The sequence below is a fragment of the Bufo gargarizans genome, chromosome 1, assembly GCF_014858855.1.
Source record: "Bufo gargarizans isolate SCDJY-AF-19 chromosome 1, ASM1485885v1, whole genome shotgun sequence".
NCBI lineage: Eukaryota > Metazoa > Chordata > Amphibia > Anura > Bufonidae > Bufo > Bufo gargarizans.
The window spans coordinates 106555263-106576289 of record NC_058080.1 but is presented as its reverse complement, the minus strand read 5'-3'; the positions used below and the strand labels follow the sequence as shown (position 1 = coordinate 106576289).

Below are 21027 nucleotides of genomic sequence, written 5' to 3'. Positions count from 1 at the left end.
CCTTTTTCTCGAAGAAACTCTCCTCCGCAGAGAGAAATTACGATGTGGGAGATAGGGAATTGTTGGCCATCAAGTTGGCTTTTGAGGAATGGCGCCATTGGCTAGAGGGAGCCAGACACCCTATTACCGTGTTTACTGACCATAAAAATCTGGCCTACTTGGAGTCAGCCAAGCGTCTGAACCCGAGACAGGCCAGATGGTCTTTGTTCTTTTCAAGGTTTAATTTTGTTGTCACGTTCCGCCCTGGGGTTAAGAATGTGAAGGCAGATGCCCTGTCACGTTGTTTTCCTGGAGGTGGGAATTTTGAAGACCCGGGTTCCATTTTGGCTGAAGGTGTGGCAGTCTCTGCTCTTTTTCCTAAATTGGAGGCAGAGGTGCAGGCAGCCCAGTCAGAGGCTCCTGATCTTTGTCCTCCTGGGAGGTTGTTTGTGCCTCTCGCTTTAAGACACAAGATTTTTAAGGAACACCACGATACGGTCCTTGCTGGGCACCCGGGGGCAAGAGCCACAGTGGATCTCATCGCTCAGAGATTCTGGTGGCCTGCGCTTCGTAAGTCGGTTGAGGGTTTTGTGGCAGCCTGCGAGACTTGCGCTCGTTCCAAAGTCCCTCATTCACGGCCATCAGGTCCTCTCCTTCCCTTACCCATTCCTTCCCGTCCTTGGACACAACTGTCCATGGACTTCATTACGGACCTGCCTCGTTCCTCGGGGAAGACTGTGATTCTGGTGGTAGTGGACCGTTTTAGCAAAATGGTGCATTTCATCCCTTTTCCTGGTTTGCCCAATGCTAAGACGCTGGCGCAGGCATTTATTGATCACATTGTCAAATTGCATGGTATTCCTTCAGACATAGTCTCTGATAGGGGCACTCAGTTTGTTTCCAGATTCTGGAAGGCTTTCTGTTCTCGCTTGGGGGTTCGGTTGTCATTTTCTTCTGCTTTCCACCCGCAGTCGAATGGCCAGACAGAACGTGTCAATCAGAATCTGGAGACATATCTGCGCTGTTTTGTGGTGGAGAATCAGGAGGATTGGTGTTCTTTTTTTGTCCCTTGCCGAGTTTTGCTTTTGACCGTCGTCAGGAGTCCTCTGATAAGTCACCATTTTTTGGTGCATATGGATTTCATCCGCAGTTTGGGACGTTCTCGGGAGAGGGGTCTTCTGGTTTACCTGATGAGGACAGATTCTCCTCATCTTTGTCATCGATTTGGCAAAAGATTCAGGATAATCTAAAGAGCATGAGTGAGAGATATAAGCGTGTGGCAGATAAGAGACGTGTGCCTGGTCCAGACCTGAATGTTGGTGATCTGGTGTGGTTGTCTACCAAGAGTATCAAATTGAAGGTTCCCTCCTGGAAGTGGGGTCCTATGTTTATTGGGCCTTACAAAATCCTGTCTGTCATCAATCCTGTTGCCTACCGTCTTGATCTTCCTAAGACTTGGAAGATCCATAATGTTTTTCATAAGTCCTTATTAAAACCTTATGTTCAACCCATAGAACCCTCGCCTTTGCCTCCTCCTCCGATTATGGTTGGTGGTAATCTTGAATTTCAGGTCTCTAGGATTGTGGATTCTCGTGTTGTCCGCGGTTCTCTCCAGTGCCTCGTTCATTGGGAGGGTTATGGTCCTGAGGAGAGGATGTGGGTCCCAGTGACGGACATTAAGGCCACTCGTCTCATCAGGGCTTTCCATAGGTCCCATCCTGAGAAGGTGGGCTCTGAGTGTCCGGAGTCCACTCGTAGAGGGAGGGGTACTGTCACAACCAGACATCTGAGAAGCTCTGACAGATGCCTTTCAGAACCTCCTCCTTGAGCTTTCTTTGTTTTGGTTTTCAGTTCCTTATCTCGTTAGCCTCTCTCAGCTGTCTTGTAGTTGGACTGATTGCATCCCTTTAAATTCCTCCCCATAATGCATTAGTGTGCGGTTTATACAACTTCCTGGAGTGTGTGTGCATGCTGATCCTATTTCCCAGTCTTCTACAAGATAAGTGTTGTATATTCATTTGTGATTTTATTTTTGCTGGATCCCAGGTGACCCCGACTCCCTCCGTGTCTAGTGTAGGGAGCCGGTGGTCGTGTCCCCTCACTATTGTAGGGTGTTCAGGTGTTATATAGTCGAGGTACAAGGATATGCGATCATCCACCATTGGGGTGTTCGCATAGGCTGAGCAGTCAGGGAGAGTGCCAGGTCTTATGCAGGGGTCTCCCTTTTGTTCCTTAGTTTTGGATCCAGTGAGTCATATATTCATTTTGCATTGTCTTGTTTCCTGTACACCTTCCGTGACAGCAGCAGGGAGCAGGAGCTGTGCTTCTGCTCTAATGGCCTAAACCGGCAAAAGTGATGATCTGGGCTATTTAACCTCTTATTTGCTGTGGTCAATAGCAACGGAGGCATCTAAGAGAGGGAGCGGACTCTGTCTGTCATGCATCTGTACCCCACAAATGAGATCGCTATGCCGATGTCTTAGAATGGCAGCCTGGGGTGTAAAAAATTATGTTATAGGTAGTTTTAAGTGAATAGAAGCATCCGAAATTATATATACATATATATATATATATATATATATATATATAATTTTTTTCTAAAATGGCTGCTGCACATTTTACAAAGTGAAAATAGGAGGTCTAATAACGTGATACAGCCCTATAAAAGCCTCATCCCACACATCCGATTTTACTGAGCTTAGGGAGAGATGTGACAAGAGCTTATGCGCTAGGAACATTGTTGCAGAAAACAGAACATTGAGTAGGGAAAGACTAGGGACAGTGCACTGAAATGATAGGGAGAGTTTTTTGAGACTGTAGGGAGAGCATAGGGAGACAGCAGGGATACTGCAAGTTAAGTCTTATTGCCGTGTGCATCTTGTTGAACTGCTGCCACATGATTAGTTAATCTGTTAGCTTATACATAGACTTGTTGTGTGTCAGTATTAAAGGGCCATCTATTACATTGCAGTGGGCATCTTGTTGAACTGCTGCCACATTCTTGGTTAATCTGTTATTTTACACATAGACTTACTGTGCATCAGACTCAGTATTAAGAGGTGGTCTAATATAGTGCCACATTCATCTTGTTCAACTGCTGCCACATTCTTAGTTAAGCTGTTATTTGATATTATAATGCCGCATTTGAATCCGTTACATTACCGATACAGTTACTTTACACTATGGCCAACAGACAGTTGCCTGGGATGGGGCAGTGGCCCAAATGTTGCTGTAGCTGGCACAAGTAGCAGCAGAAGGGAGGTTGGTAGCAACTATAGCAACAGGCCAGAGCTGCCACTGTCACCCAGCGGTTTATTTGCGGTTGGCTTGCTCTTCAAAATCATCTCAAGTGATAAACAGATACACACAGCCAGGAATCGGTGGGTTTCTCTGACACCACTCTTAGTTGGCATGGCCCAGGAACTCCCTCTGTGCCCTCACCTTTTATGCTCCTTCTGCCAGCCATGTAACATATTTTGCTGGCTCTGTTTAGCTTTTCAGTGAAGATGAGCTTTGTGAAAACAGTCAGCAGTTACAAGCTAGGCCAGACTTGGAGGAGAGGTCCACTGTGTACTCCTCTAGGTGTGCAGCTGCCAATGATGACAATTGGGTGGAAACACATTTTGCGAGAGGTCAGGAACATGCACAAGAAACAGGTAATGTTGGCATGATGGTCCTGCATCAACATATGGAGTGTCACCATAAAGTGGTGTGGGAAAACTGTGCCAGTCATTTAGTATTACACCTGGATGCAGCAATCGCTGCATCTCCCACCGGCCTGCACCCATTCAGGGCTCGACAGTGTCAACAGGAGGAAGCTGTCATTCCTTCACATCGATTTCAATATCGTCTATTACTCCTGATGCTTCTCCTCTTACTCCTCATCACTTATTTTGACAGCAAGCGATCACTGAGATTATTGCGAAAAGACAACAGTATACGTGCACTCATCAAACGGCGCAGAAGCTGAATGTGCACCTAGCCAAGTTGCTGGTACTACAGTCCTCCCTTTTCTATGTAGTTGACTTTGCACATTTCAGAGAACTGATGGCTTGTGCCCACTCAAGATGGAGTGTCCCAAACTGACACTACATTTCCAAAAAAGCTGTACCAGACCTGCACAAGTACATTGCGCAGAAGGTGGGCCAGTACTTGGGCCTCTCCGTGTCTGGTAGAGTTCATGCCAGCGCTGATGTATATAGTTTTAACTGTAATCAAAAACAATACAGCTCACCAGGTAAATTTGGTTTCGGACCAGACACACCAGCAACTTGTCCAGGTGATGGCAATGCAGGATCCGAATTATAATGCTGAGATTTCTGCGCCAATGTCCTCTTCTGCCTCCTCATTCTCCACCTTGTCCTCACCCTTTCTTAGAGGAAAAATTCATAGTGGTCCTATGCTCTTCCCAAACATCACGTAATATGCGATCTTTCCAGCCATTTGAACTCAAAGCTCTATATGCTAGACTGCCTATGTGAACACAATTTCTTAATACAGCAGGCAGACAAGTCTATTCCCTAGTGCAGTGATGGCGAACCTATGGCATGGGTGCCAGAGGTGGCACTCAGAGCCCTCTCTGTGGGCACCCGCGCCTTGGAAAAAGTCTATGGCGTACCAATATGCTTAAGACTTTTCCTGCCATTCATCAGCACAGGACGCACTATGAACAGCGCAGGCAGCGCACTGAATGTAGGCTATTAAGCTATTATAGCTAAATGATAAAGTACATGGAAGATATACTATATTTGTATTCAGGTTAAATTGCCGTGTTGGCACTTTGCAATAAATAAGTGGGTATTTGGTTGCAGTTTGGGCACTTGGTCTCTAAAAGGTTCACCATCACTGCCCTAGTGTAACCTCCACGTTAGCCAGTGGCAGCTCATGAGTGACACGTGTCATTTGCTCAGGCTTTTGAGGACGCCACTTTATTTGTCAGTTGCCAGAACTACAGATTGAATTATGTCATTCCACTCCTTCATGTCCTGGAGGGGATACTGATAAATCTAATTGGCAAGGGGACAGAAGACATGAACCTACATCTTATGGCCACCTGAGCCCTGAGGAGGATGAACTGGCAGAGGAGGAGGACATAAACAACCAGGAAATTTATAAAACGAGGTGGTTTATCTGCCCAAGTGAGGAGGAGAGGAGCTGGAGGGTGACGACAAAGACGACACAGATGCCCCGACAGACTGTGGCAGTATGCAGTGGATATGGAGGCAGTGAGGCTCTCCGAGTCCATTTGTCAATTGGCCAGATGCTTGCTGTCATGTTTGTGTAATGACAGCCACATTGTCAGGATTCGGCAGAGGGATAACTACTAACTTTCCACATTGTTAGACCCTCCTCGCTAGTTACAAATGGGGGCATTTTTTTAAACTATCTGAAAAGGATGCAAAAATAAACTACTATAGAGACATATGGGGTCATTTATCCAACTGGTTTAAATTAGAACTGGCTTAGTTACTCTTAATAAATCAATAGGTTCCATCTTTTATTTCCTCTTTGGAAAATGAAAGGTGGAATCTGATTGGTTGCTATGGGCAATTAAGTTAGTTTTAATTTACAACAGTTTGATAAATGACCCCAATAGTATGTAGTCAGTTGGTTGATACCTACGAGCACCATCGCCTGTCCTCACGATGTTCTGACTGAGGGGACCCTCTGCTCTCACTCTCCACTGCGATGACTGGTGTGGGGGGCAGTTCTCTTTAGCTGCCTACTGATGAAACCACCCAGCAGCAGTTGGACATGCAGCAGAACCTCACCCAGCAGGTGGTGGCATGCTTGGACTGCATCCTGTCACCCACGATCCAAGATCGCCTGGACTACTGGACATGCAAACTTGAAGTGTGGCCGCAACTGGCCGAGTTTGCCATGGGCATGCTTTCCTTCACAGCCAGTAGTCTGGCATCAGAGCAGGTGTTCAGTGGGGCAGGGCATATAGTTACACCTAATAAAAAAAAAAAAACTTTCTTCCCACAATTTTTTTTAAAACTTTATTTATTGATTGAAAAAAAAAATTCCATACAAATACATCTTAAACATTAATTATTTTCTTCTTTTTTCCACACAATCCCCCCAAATCTTCCACCCCTACCCACCCACCCCTTGCGATGCGTTTCCTATCCCCCTCGGTCTAAAAGGACGGAGCGGGGTTAATGGTGGAGTGAACAGGAAAGCCTAAAACTTCAGTAATCCCCATACCTTCCTCAATTTATCCTCCATATTCCTTTGTTTGCATAAAATATTTTCATATCTCTTAACTTTATTAACCAAGTTTAACCATCTATGAACACTAGGGATATTTAGTGAAAACCAAACTCTTGTAATTAAGAGTCTCGCCAAAAAGGCTATTTTAATCAATAAGATTTTTTTTATATTTAAGACAGTTAACATGAGAAAAATCACCCAGAATCCAACATTCCACCGTATGTGGGATCTCTATTTTAAATTTTTGGGAAATAAATTTAGTTATTGCCCTCCATCATTCTGTTAATTGCATGCAAAACTAAAACATGTGTAGGTGGTCGGCCCTAAGTGTATTACACCGTGGACAATTAAATGTGTTTCTCACCCCACATTTATTAAGCCATTTAGATGTAACATATACTCTGTATATAATATTAAATTGAACCAATACGTGTTTAAAGTTATGTGACACTAACCTTAAATAAGTTGTTATTTTCACCCAATCTACTGATTGTGCCATTAAATCAGATTACAAGGCCTTTTGTCTGTGATAAAATAATCCTTTAAATAGTGCATTTAATATCAATTTATAAATATGAGACATTTTTTATACTCCTGCGATAGAAACTTGTAAAGAGACCCAGCCTGGAGAGCAGTGAACAGAGGGAACAGGTAAGAGGCTGTGCAAGGGGGACGCCCCAGACGCCAGTCTTATTTTAGATACCTGACCTCCCAAGCGATTTTTATCTGCCTACATCGAATTTTATATACCAAATTTGCAAATAACTTTTTCGCCACCTAAGCAATCTCCCATATTGTCTCATAACAATAGTGACAATCGTTTTGGGAAGAAATCTAACAATCACCTTTTACTAGAGTCATTGTATTATTTATGTCTTAATAGGATAAGATCTATATTATCTGTACACACAGAATTATTTGATTATTTGATCATTAATATGTTTAAGCACTAAGGCTAGGTTCACACCTGAGCGTTTTACAGCGCGTTCCTACGCGCTGTAAAACGCTCAACATGGAGAAACCAATGATTCCCTATGGGAATGGTTCTCACCTGGGCGTTTTACAGCGCGTACGATCGCGCTGTAAAACGCCCCAAGAAGTACATGAGCTTCTTTGGGGCGTCTTGTCGCGCGTTCCCGTACATAGACTTTCGGGAACGCGTGACAATGGGCGTTCGCTTGTCTCTGTATGCGCAATTGTAAACGCCGGTACAATCGTGCATACAGAGCGCTCCATCGCGAACGCTCAGGTGTGAACCCAGGGACACTTTGAATATTTGTTTTCTCACACTGCACAGTTTTATTTCTTTGATTGCAAAGAGTTGAAATTCGAGACCAAAATAATCTCTGAATATTTATTATCGCAGAAAATTTTATCGCAGAATATTGTAAACATTCTAATCGCAGAACATTGTAGGGGTAAATCATTTATTTGTAATTTTATTTTAATAAATTTAAAATTATTTTAAACTGTCAGATGGTGAGTGCCTGCTTTTAAATTTCTATACTGCTTCCTTATTGAGATGATCAGGTGAATCATCAAAAAGCAGAGCACCTCAACCATACTTTGGATTTGGGTGAGCCACGGTATAATTGTTAAATACTTATTTAATTTGTGTCATAAAAGTTGAAAGATGTAATATTACACATAACGTTTTTGTCTTAACTTACAGTACACATACAGTGGCAGCCATCACCATAGAGTTCCATCATAAAAAAAAAAACATACACTCTAACATACATTTTTTTACTGGACTCAGCAGAATGGAAAAGCATGATGTACTATACTTTTTTCCCCAAACGTATGTTAAATATAGGGAAAAAAATTGATGTGAATCCAGCCTAAGACATTTCTTTTACTTTTTAAAGTTTGCATCATGTCAATTTTTTTTTCCTTTTTCTAAAAATTTGCAAAAATGTCTAAAATTCTGTTTTAACTTTCTTATTGTTGGGTATGAAGCGCAGATTGATGGGGGGAAACTTTTTTTTGTGCAAGGTCACAACATAACAAAATGTGAGAAAAGTGGAGTCTAAAGACTGTTCAATTACATTGTACATGCACATTTGTCACATTTATTAAAAGATACTCCTAAGAATATCTATGTTTCATTTCTAGTCATTTTTACAAATGTACCACGTGTCTTATAATCATTTGCAATCTGGGTGATCCATATCAAATCTAGTTGTTCCATCATTGGGATCACTCTTTATTAGATTTATTTACAGTTTTTTAAACTTTTTCCAGTTACAGTTATTGATGGCTACAGTTATTTATATTGGCTAAGTGTCTCAGATATTATCATATCAGAGTGAGGACTTTGTCCATATATAGTGCTTGCATCTACTTTACTAAGTGCATTATTATCTTATTTCTGTGGTTTTCTTCAATAATATGGCCAGTGACATCCGCAGATTTGTATATCATACCGTGCAGGATGTTTTTATCTTAGTTTTTTCTGTGATTTTTTTTTTGTTGGTCTATGTAGTATTTGCTTGAGGGAGTGGCACCTTCAAGTGTGAATGCGCACCTATTTTATCTTGGGAGTAGCATTCCTCTGCACTTTTGCCCTTCCTATCCAATAGAGCGCCTTGATTAGGTGGTACATATAGGTGTGCTTTCTCCTTCTCCCATTGGTTGCTTGATGCACATGGAGGTGACTAGGAGCAGCACACCATATGTGCGGCGTCTGCGCTCCTGAACATAGAAGCCCAACGGCTTAGGTAGGTTTAGTGTAGGACCCGCCTGACCTGAGACCACCTTGGCGCTTGGTAGGCAGGCTCAGATGTGTTTTGATCAAAATATATCGGCTAAGTGTCTCAGATATTATCATCTCAGAGTGAGGACTTTGTCCATATATAATGCTTGCCTCTACTTTACTAAGTGCATTATCATCTTAATTCTGTGATTTTCTTCAATAATATGGACAGTGACATCCGCAGATTTGTATATCATACCGTGCAGGATGTTTTTATCTTAGTTTTTTCTGTGATTTATTTTTTTCAGTTATTGATGTATTTTATCTTACCTTTCTGTAGCTCCAGTGCTGGTTACCCTTCATTCCATGACAGTCATAAAGGGTAACAGGACTATTACGAGAAATAGCATCAAAGCAGAACTTCCTTGTGTGAAGCGGCTCCCCAGGACGTATATCCTCTCGCCATCCAAAGGTGAAGAGCTGAGGAATAAGATTATACATAGATAAGAAATAAAAACAATAAAATGTCATTAACATTAAGATTTTAACTCTTCATAGTACACTCAAAGCGCACCCAAAAAAAAGTACATTTATTGTAATATTCTAGGACTGAACAAGTTAATAATGAAGAAAAAATACAGAGAATAGTGTTGGGCGTGAATATTCGAATAGCAAATATTAATCACGAATATCGGCACTTTGAGGATTCACAAATATTTTGAATATAGTGATATATATTCGTAATTTCTAATATTCTAATATTTTTTTTTCATCAGTAACCTCCCTTCTTGCTTGTGGGCCAATAAGATGGCTGAAAATTCTTTGTCTGAACTTAGCAATATCCCTAGCAACCAATAGGAAAGTTGCCTACCCCTTACTATATAAGAACCTCCCCAGCAGCCATTTTTTACAGTTTATTTTGCAGTTGTGAGAGAGAGAGAGAGAGAGAGAGAGAGAGAGAGAGCAGTGTCATTGCTGTGCTCTGTGCTTTCCTGTGTCATTACATTAGATAGTTAGTTAGCTTATATATATATATATATATATATATAATACAGATAGTTAGTGGGAGATAGTCCGAGTAGGTTAGATAGTGATATAGTGTGTAGCTATATAGGTTCTGCTGTCCATACATACATGCTACAGACATAGTGCTGTGATGTCACAAGTTCACAACAATTTTTAGTGCACCAATCACTAATAAGTAGTCAGACCTGTTAAAATGTGAAGTTGCGCGTATGGCGCCAAAATATTTGCATCATTAGTGTTGATTTTGCAATCGCGAATATATTGGAGCACTCTATCTGTATATAAAGCTATTGTAATGTTTTGCCGTGCCAAAAATTTTCTCCAGTCTCAGGAAACTACTAGCAGGTTGAAAAATGTAGCTATAGTGACCCAATCCTGTATTTCACGTGCATTACGTGAATATTACATTACCGATTTTTCGCCATCAAGAAAATAATCTCGAATTCGCGAATATATGACGAATATTCTACCAAATGTTCGTGAAATATTGGGAATTCGAATATTGCCCCTGCTGCTCACTACTAACGGAGATTTCACAAATCCTTAGCCATTAATAGAAATAGCCACAAATTGATTGGATTTAAGCATTTTTTTTAAATTAATGTACAAATAGGAACTTGGCAAATTAATCAAAAGGTATCTATTGCCAGAAGAATACATTATGTACAGTATTTGAAACTAGTCTGCTTTCGGTCATATAGGTAATTTTGTCTTTAAATTATTTGATGATTATGTTTATCCATTGCTTCAATAAAATGCAGTTTTATACTTTGGGTATGCCCAAAAAAAAAAAAAAAAAAAAAAAAAAAAAAATTATATATATATATATATATATATATATATATATATTATTATACATGTGGTCCTCTGCAGTTTCTATGTCACTTATTCGCAATGGTGCCATTTGTCTACTCACAATACACCCTCACCAAAACAGCATGAGAACAGTTAACAAACTGCACAGTTTCAGAAACACTGAAACCCTTTGCCAAAAAGCCAATAATCATCCCTGTTTGAAACTCTGATAAATGTCCCTTTTACCCAGCACTGAATATGTGTGCAGACAGCCTATCACACCTTATACACACGCTAAGCCAGCTCACCACACATGACTTCCTTCATGAACTATGTGCTGCCGATGTTGAGATTAGGAAATGGTCATAATAATGAGACTCGACTATGTATAAGACATCTTGTTATTGTTGTCTTTCTGGAGAGCCAATTTAATTATACTATTTAGTTGAATTCCTCTCAATTATGTAAGTTTAACAAAAGATTTCATTATACTTCATATACTGCGAACATATATAAAATAGGTATACCTAAACAATATCTGTCTGTTACTGATGCTAATACTGTGAGCAGAGATGAGACACTGGAAGGTGGTTTATGTCAGAGACTGCCATCTGGTGGCAGAAACTTATAGTGCAGTGTGTTTCTAAAATAGGTATATTTTCAATGGATATAACTTGTTAACAAATTATAAGTTGGTACCAGTTTCTAGACTAATGTTAATTCAGCATGATCCCTTACAACTATATAAATTACAGTAATTTTTTCGTCAAGTAAGTCTAGTTTCTTCCGGTGGGCTGTTCTGGCTTAGGAACAGCCTGCTGGAAGACATCATATCCAGCATAGTTAGATTCTACTGGACCGCACTGGAGTCCACTGACTAAAATGAGACTCGTCGAGGATTCAACCTGTTTCCAGCATTAGTGCTGAGATTTGGCAGGACAAAAGCTGAATCCCAGCACTTAGCCTGGAAACATGCCGGATCCCCACCAGATCCCATTGTAGTTAATAGGGTCTGGTGGTGCTCTGGCCTTTTGCGGCTATGACAGATACAATGTCTTCCGACAGGCTATTCCTATGACAGAACAGCCTGTCGACAGAATTTACCGCTAGTGTGAAGTCTAAAAATGTTTCCCAAAAATTCTGTAAATTAATACTATACATTGTAGTGGTAGTAGTTATTGCGTAATACAGTGTTTCCGTTTTCACAATGGCCATAGAGCACGCATAAAAAGATAAAAGTTCTTGTTTTCAGCTTGTGCTATGAACATAGGGACATCAGTCATTTTATTATTATTAGAGGGCAGGATTACAATGAAATCAAGCACCTCTGTTAAAAGCTTTGATGTAGTTAACATAGGAATACTCCAATTTTGTGGTTTACTTATATCTACAGAAAATCTCTGCAGATGCATATTTATCATTTAAGACAGTATTTGAGATGGGACTAATTTGAAACAGGCGGTCTATTGGGAGCGAGATTTACTAAGAGTCGCACCTTATTGATAAATTTGATGCAAATATAGACGTCTTTTCCACTGTGCACCTATAAAAAGTGTCCAAATTAGACCATATCACTTCTCAGTGTCAGGCAGGGGTGTCTAGAGCCCGCCAGTAAAATTTATTTTGGGAACCCACCATACAGATACATGCAAATATTACCGGCTCACACAGGCGCTACTAGATGATTGATTATGGAGTCCCTGCAAAGATTTTGAGAAGGCAGGTCTGTGGGAAAGGAGGATACTGTCTGTCCTGCCTCTGTACCTATAAGTCATCTCAGCAACATGAATGTGTCTACAATAATGAACATAGGCTGGTTGAGGTGCTGTACACTGTCTATCTATAAGTAGTTACTGTGTTATGTGCCACCTGTGCAGGGGGAGTGGAAGACAAGGGGCCCATCTTGCTCAGGGGCCCATGGGAGGATTCAACTGTACCCCTGAGGGCCAGTCCGTGCCTTTCACTTTTACACAGATATGTCACATTATGGAGCTGATCCACACAGTGGCGGATCCAGAGCCTGGTCTCGGGAGAGGCACTTTCAGATTATTTTCTGTCCGCCGCCACAAAACAATGGTGCTTATAGAACAGACTTCACAGTGTAGAGGTATACTGTACATTGTGGGGCACAGTGTAGAGGTATACTGTATATTGTGTGACACAGTGTATGCTATATGTGTATAACAAACATATTTCACATGAAAACTTACAATTACTTGACTTGGTCCTTGGGATCTTGGACACCACTTCAACACTTTAGCCGGGGGCTCGGCGGAGCTGATGTGTTTTATCCTAATGAGAAAGATTTCATAATAAGGATTTGGAGAAGGGGCAGAGGGGTCACAGAGCAGGGAGAGGCTGGTGCTGCTACTAGGGGGTCATACCATGGGGGAGTAATAAAGCCCATCATAATGCCCCCCAGTAGAAATAATTCTCCTTATAATGTAACAGTGCAAAAAATACCCCCTTGTAATGCCCCCAGTTGAGCTAATATTCCCATAGTGCCCCCATAATGTGCCAGTATAAAATGCCCTAGTAAATCCCCCCATAGTGCTCCACACCCTCCTTCCTCGTAGTGCCCCCCATAATGTACCAGTATAAAATGCTCCAGTAGATGCCCTCAGTGTCACTGATAATTTGCAAGTATAAAATACCCCTTCTTAGTGCCCCCCGTAGATGACCCCATAGTGCTCCTCTCTCCCCTTCCCTCATAGTACCCACCATAATGTGTCCCAGTATAAAATTGTACTGTACAGACCGCCCATATAAAATACTCCCTCTTTGTGGCCTCAGTAGATGACCCTATAGTGCCCCAATCATGTGCCAGTATTAATAACAGCCCCCCCATGTGGCCGTATTAATAACAGCCCACCCACCCCAATCATGTACAAGTATTAATAACAGCCCCCCATGTGCCAGTATTAATAACAGACCCCCATGTGCCAGTATTAATAACAGCCCCCCATGTGCCAGTATTAATAACAGCCCCCCATGTGCCAGTATTAATAACAGCCCCCCATGTGCCAGTATTAATAACAACCCCCATGTGCCAGTATTAATAACAGACCCCATGTGCCAGTATTAATAACAGCCCCCCGTGCCAGTATTAATAACAGCCCCCCGTGCCAGTATTAATTACAGCCCCCATGCCAGCAAGAACAGCCCCCCGTGCCAGCAAGAACAGCCCCCCCGTGCCAGCAAGAACAGCCCCCCCTGTGCCAGCAAGAACAGCCCCCCCTGTGCCAGCAAGAACAGCCCCTCCCCCTGTGCCAGCAAGAACAGCCCCCCTGTGCCTGCAAGAACAGCCCCCCTGTGCCTGCAAGAACAGCCCCCCTGTGCCTGCAAGAATAGCCCCCCTGTGCCTGCAAGAATAGCCCCCCCCCCCTGTGCCGGCAAGAACAGACCCCCCTGTCAGTAATAGTATTGTATATATAAAAAAAAAACAAAAAAAATACATACTTACTTACCTCCATGTCAGCGATGCGATGCAGGCCTCTCTTCCGGCCTGTGTCCCACGCTGTATGGCTCAGGCGGCGCGATGACATCATCGCGCCGCCTGCACCGGCCTCTGATAGGCTGCAGGCACTAGGCCGGCAGCCTATCAGAGGAAGGGAAAGGGACACGCCTCTCCCTCCCCTGCCGCAGCATAGACATCTGTATCACTGTCCTAAAGGACGGCGATACAGATGACTGGAGATGAGCGCTTCCATCTCCCTGTGCCCCGCCGCCGCCGCCAGCTCGGGGGGGGGGGGGGGGTGACAATTGCCCCCCTGGATCCGCCACTGAATCCACAGCATATGGTTGATCTCTTAGCTGAGTTTATTGCTGCACAGAGTGGAAGCCAAGAAAACTGTGCCACAACATCAAATTCAAACACTCCAGCCATAACAGCTCTTTTGGGAGCTGAACAGGGTTGCATGCGAGGAGGGAGTTGCTTGGGTAAAGGGGGCCAGTCACATAATTAGCTGTAGGGATCATTGTCCGTAGACGTCCGTTCTATTAAAATATAAAAATATTTACCCCATATGGTGAATGGTGTAATGGAAAAAAATCTAAATGGCCTATTGACAATTTTTTCATTGCTTCACGTACCCCAAAAAATTAAATAAAATGTGATCAAAGAGTCGCACACACTACAAAATGGTATCAGTAAAAACTACAGATAGTCCGCAAATACTGAGCCCCCACACAGCCTGGTAGACATAATTATTAAAAAGAGTCAGAATATGGCGATGTAAAAAATATATATATTTTTGTTCAAAGGTTTGATTGATTAATTTTTCGGTATTAAAAGACAAAAATAAATGTGATATTTTTGTAATCCTACTGACCCTAAAACTTAAGGGCAAAGGTCAGTTTTGCTGCATAAGGAACGCCATAAAACTGTGGTGGAATCACATTTTTCCTGCTTCCCACTACATTGTATGTGTCACGGCTGAGGATGGGGAAAACCCTCAGCCGTGCGATGCCAGAAGATTTTAGGCTGCTCGGCCAGGACGACAGGATTAGGGAGCAGGTCACCTCCTAAAGCGTCCCTAACCTGACCCTAACTCCTAGCTGCATGGGCCGACCTTTAAGGTAGGAGGACCCATGCTCAGGAACCTCGGATCCCTAGCTCACCCTCCGACCGGTCCCTGGACTAGGAGTCAGGGTAAGATGGCCTGTTCCTTCTGGACACGGAGGAACAGGGGTCTCACTGGCCAAGCTGCAGGGATAAGGGGAACACTAACAGTCTTTCGGATATGGCAAGTGAACTGAACTAGTTCTACCTACCTGCCACAGCCGTGCTGACTGGATCCCTGTGCTGGCAAGCTGATGTCCACAGAACATGAAACGAACCCAGAAAACACATATCCACACACAGGAATCCAGATCCATAAGCTGCACCAAACAACAAAAGGAAAATCCCAACTCAACATCACATAGACATCACACATAAACATGACATAAAACTTAATGTGACATAAATCTTATGACCACAAGGGTGGCCCCCACTGGCAGGTAGAAAACACAGGAGGCTGCTCCAGCTAAGCATGGCTGAAGCAACCCTCAGACATGTGCTAAACACTGAGGCTTTATAGGCCCAAGTAGCCACACCCAACAACACACCCAGAGCACACACATACTGGGAAGGGAGTTAACCCTTCCAGCACCAGGGAAGGGAAACACAAACTTAAAGGGAAAGTGTCCAACCCAAGAACACACTGTGGCTGTTGCCGCAGGCAACGACATGGATGGCAACCATGTCCTGGAAGTCAGCCCAAAGGCCGGGACACTGCCACCATATGTACACATACAACCAAACGTTGCCACGGGCAACCACAGTGAAGGGAAGATGTCAGTGCACACCAAACATAAAACAGAGTGCACACCAGACATACAAAAGTGCATACATACACGCACACAACTCCAAGGCAACCGCACACATACCTCTTGTCCACGGCAACCGCACCTGAGGCAAACAGCAAAATGCCTCCAGCTGCGGTTGAAACAACAACCCCAAACCCCAAGGACATTGGCGTACCTACCATATAGGCAGACCACGCAGCTGCTATGGGGCCCGTGAGGAAGGGGGGCCCGCAGTGGAGGAGAGTCCCCGCCCCCATCTATCTTCCTGTCTCCCGTCTGCTAGCCCCGCCTCCTAGCCCCGCCTCCCGTCTGCTAGCTCCGCCTCCCGCCTGTTACTTCCATTATGCCTGATTCCTATTTCCTCTGGATTGCCACTACCCCACCAGTAATGAAGTAAGTGCCCACTTGTAGGTGAGGACAGTGAGGGGAGGGGGGGGTCACTCAGCTTTGCCAGGCTATTCCTCTGCACATATGCCATTCAGAACAGGAGGAAAGCTGGGTGCTATTATGTAATGTTACTCAGCTTTCCTGATGTCCTGCAGGGCACAAGTGCAGAGGCAGGAGAAGATATGAGGGTAGGTGGGAGTTGTGTCACTCAGCTTTCTCAGACTATTCTCATGTCTCTCCACATGTGCCATGCAGGACAGCAGAAAAGCTGGGTGCTATTACATCATGTAATGTCACTCAGATTTCCTGCTATCCTGCAAGGCATAAATGCAGATAATAAGAACATGGAAAGGCAGGGGGAGGGGTTCACCCAGCTTTCCCAGAGACTCCTGTCTCTGCACATGTGTCATGCAGGATAGCGAGTAATGACAGTGTCTCCCAGCTGTCCTGCATGACACAGAGGATGGGGGAGGGGGGCACTCGCTTCCTCAAACTGGACAGCAGGAAAGTTGGGTGGTATTACATCATGTAACGCCCCAGATTCTTGTCAATATATGCTGAACACCGCCGGAACCTATCAGATCCCATTCTCTATAATGCTACTTTCACACTTGCGGCAGGACGGATCCGACAGGCTGTTCACCATGTTGGATCCGTCCTGCGGCTATTTCGCCGTGCTGCCGCTCCGTCCCCATTGACTATAACGGGGGCGGAGCTCTGGCGCAGCATGACGTGCACGGCGAAAGCCGCCGGACTAAAAGGTACTGCATGTCTGACTTTTTAGTCCGGCGACTTTCACCATGCACTGCCGTGCTGCACCGGAGCTCCACCCCCGTCCCCATTATAGTCAATGGGGACGGAGCGGCGGTCCTGTGAAATAGCCGCAGGATGGATCCGAAATGGTGAACAGCCTGTCGGATCCGTCCTGCCGCAAGTGTGAAAGTAGCCTAATGGGTCTGTTGGGTTCCAGCATGAGTACTGCCATTTTGTAGAACAAAATACTTCTGCATGAGGTGGGGCAGGGGAGAAGTTAGGGAGGGTAGTGAGAGGAGCCAGGGCGCATAGTAGGAGGGACTAGGAGCGGGCATGGGGGCCCAATTTAAATTCTTGCTATGGGGCCCAATTATTTCTGTGTACGCCCCTGCCCAAGGAGTCACGGCCATAAACATGGTCGTGACAGTATGTCAGGTTAAATGGGGGCATTAGAATGCACAACTTTTCCTGCAAAAAAACAGGCCCACATATGAACAGAAAAATCAAAAGGTTATGGCTCCGTGAAGACAGGCAGCAAAAATAAAAATGCAAAAAAACACAAAACCTCCGGTATTCAAAGGGATAATATACTGCCACCTTACAAACTAGCATTGTGGCCACATAGCCAAGAAAGCTGTACTTTAGACCAACTGTCAAAATTATGACTGGGTAGGAGCTGGTGTGAGATGCAACTTTTTTGTGACATTTAGAAAAGTTGCAAAACATAAATGAGTCATATTCCTGGTCTAATCTCTGATGTTTCTGTCTAGAAAATAGACCTCAAGATGAATAGACGAAGAGACCAAAAAGTTGTAAAAATGCATTTTGCTGCATTTTTAGAGGAAAAACGAGACGTACTTAATAAATGTCCAGGCTTGATAAATGTTTATAGGTTTAAAAAGTAAAAAAAAAAAGGTGCTTTCCTTTTGCTGTCTCATGACAATTGAATAAATGAATGAACAATGTGATAACCAATCTATTTTATACTGTCCTAATGTTAACAAGATCATATTCAAAAGATTATGTCATTCTTAGAAAACCAGATTTTAGTGATTGTTTTTTGCCATATGTCCTTCATTTTCATAAATTTTCTTACTTTTGTGTACTGTCAAACCATCAATTATTTAATTAAGTGCCAGGTTTCCAATACCAGAATTTCCATGGACAATTTAGCATTTCCTTATGTGGTTAATACTCTAGCCACAGAAAAGACTTCCTTCATTTGTTGTTTAATGCTTCCATCTAGTGGACATATATTGTATGACATTTAGAGAGGCTTTTCCCATACAGATAGTACCGTTTTTACAAAGAGACAGTAGCAGGCCATGTATAAAGTATCATAAAAGACAAAACTGGAAAGAAAAAAAAATGTTTGAAAATCTGGAGAACAGTTTACATGCCAGTTCACCTATGTGACTTGTGTTTTTTTTTTTATTAAAAACTGGCAGTCCAGAACATTTTTAAAACATGACAGCATTAGGACGGGTTCGCATTTGCGTTATGGAATTCAGTTATAGGTTCAGTTATAACAGAGTTATAATGGAATATAATGGAAATTTAGGACGAAGTGCAAACAGAAGCCTTTAAGAGTTACTGTAAGTAGTGGGAGCATGCATTAGCGTATTACATTACAAATCCGAAGCCAGGTTTGTGGATGCGCTCCACAATCGTTATTGAACCTGGGTTCAGATTTGTGATGTAATACAAACCGGATTCCCAAAAAGTTGGGACACTATACAAATCGTGAATAAAAACTGAATGCAATGATGTGGAGGTGCCAACTTCTAATATTTGTTTCAGAATAGAACATAAATCACGGAACAAAAGTTTAAACTGAGAAAATGTACCATTTTAAGGGAAAAATATGTTGAATCAGAATTTCATGGTGTCAACAAATCCCCAAAAAGTTGGGACAAGGCCATTTTCACCACTGTGTGGCATCTCCCCTTCTTCTTACAACACACAGACGTCTGGGGACCGAGGAGACCAGTTTCTCAAGTTTAGAAATAGGAATGCTCTCCCATTCTTGTCTAATACAGGCCTCTAACTGTTCAATCGTTTTGGGCCTTCTTTGTTGCACCTTCCTCTTTATGATGAGCCAAATGTTCTCTATAGGTGAAAGATCTGGACTGCAGACTGGCCATTTCAGTACCCGGATCCTTTTCCTACGCAGCCATGATGTTGTGATTGATGCAGAATGCGGTCTGGTATTATCTTGTTGAGAAATGCAGGGTCTTCCCTGAAAGAGATGACGTCTGGATGGGAGCATATGTTGTTCTAGAACCTGAATATATTTTTCTGCATTGATGGTGCCTTTCCAGACATGCAAGCTGCCCATGCCACACGCACTCATGCAACCCCATACCATCAGAGATGCAGGCTTCTGAACTGAGTGTTGATAACAACTTGGGTTGTCCTTGTCCTCTTTGGTCCGGGTGACATGGCGTCCCAGATTTCCAAAAAGAACTTCGAATCGTGACTCGTCTGGCCACAGAACAGTCTTCCATTTTGCCACACTCCATTTTAAATGAGCTTGTGGATCTTGCTTAGAAATGGCTTCTTCTTTGCACTGTAGAGTTTCAGCTGACAACGGTGGATGGCACGGTGGATTGTGTTCACTGACAATGGTTTCTGGAAGTATTCCTGAGCTCATTCTGTGATTTCCTTTACAGTAGCATTCCTGTTTGTGGTGCAGTGTTGTTTAAGGGCCCGGAGATCAATGGCATCCAGTATGGTTTTACGGCCTTAACCCTTACGCACAGAGATTGTTCCAGATTCTCGGAATCTTCGGATGATGTTATGCACAGTTGATGATGATAGATGCAAAGTCTTTGCAATTTTGGGCTGGGTAACACCTTTCTGATATTGCTCCACTATCTTTCTGCGCAACATTGTGGGAATTGGTGATCCTCTACCCATCTTGGCTTCTGAGAGACACTGCCACTCTGAGAAGCTCTTTTTATATCCAATCATGTTGCCAATTGACCTAATTAGTGTTAATTGGTCTTCCAGCTCTTCGTTATGCTCAAAATTATTATTTTTTTTGCCTCTTATTGCTACTTGTCCCAACTTTTTGGGGATTTGTTGACACCGTGAAATTTTGAATCAACGTATTTTTCCTTTAAAATTATACATTTACTCGGACTAAACGTTTGATCTGTCATCTACGTTCTATTACAAATAAAATATTGATATTTGCCATCTCCACATCATTGCATTCAGTTTTTATTCACAATTTGTTTAGTGTCCCAACTTTTTTGGAATCCGGTTTGTACATTAATGCAGGCATAAGATTACTCTGTAGTCTCAAGTTACCCAGCACGATCTTGGAAGAGCCTCATCAGACGCCATACATTATATGCATCTACAGAGCTTAGGGATTCATTAGTGATATGACTTTGCTTAGCACTATCATTAGCCTACCATTGCACCCTTCCCTAAGGTATGATGGGATAGCTGACATATGACAAATCAGGAAAGTAGGATTCAAGCATGGGAGATAAGAGAAAACAGCAAATGAGGAAAATCTGGGGAAAAAAAATATCCAAGAAGGTATGGGAGGTAGAGTCATTGATGACTCTTTAGAGTGAAAAGTAGTTTAGGACACAACACTTTTAAGATTGAAAAGGAGAGATTGAACCTCCATTGTCATGGTTAAAATAGTCAGTGAATCAAGAGTGAGGTGACAAAGCAGCTTTGTTTAATACACTGCTGTAGGAGGTCATGGAAGTGTCCCTCCTGATTGTCACTGTAAGGCTTCTTTCACACTTGCGTTAGGCTTGCCCAGCAGGCTGTTCCAGCAGCGTACTGCGGTATATGTCTGCCGC

The 21027-nt window shown here is 43.0% G+C and overlaps 1 protein-coding gene across 1 annotated transcript in view; it reads right to left on the bottom strand.

Annotated features, from left to right (window-relative positions):
• Positions 1 to 21027, bottom strand: part of GALNTL6 (polypeptide N-acetylgalactosaminyltransferase like 6) — a 1751703-nt gene that overhangs the window by 45686 nt on the left and 1684990 nt on the right. Inside the window, exon 10 of the mRNA XM_044276251.1 lies at positions 9221 to 9370. Coding sequence (XP_044132186.1) covers positions 9221 to 9370 — 150 coding nt within the window. The remainder of the gene's footprint in view (positions 1 to 9220; positions 9371 to 21027) is intronic.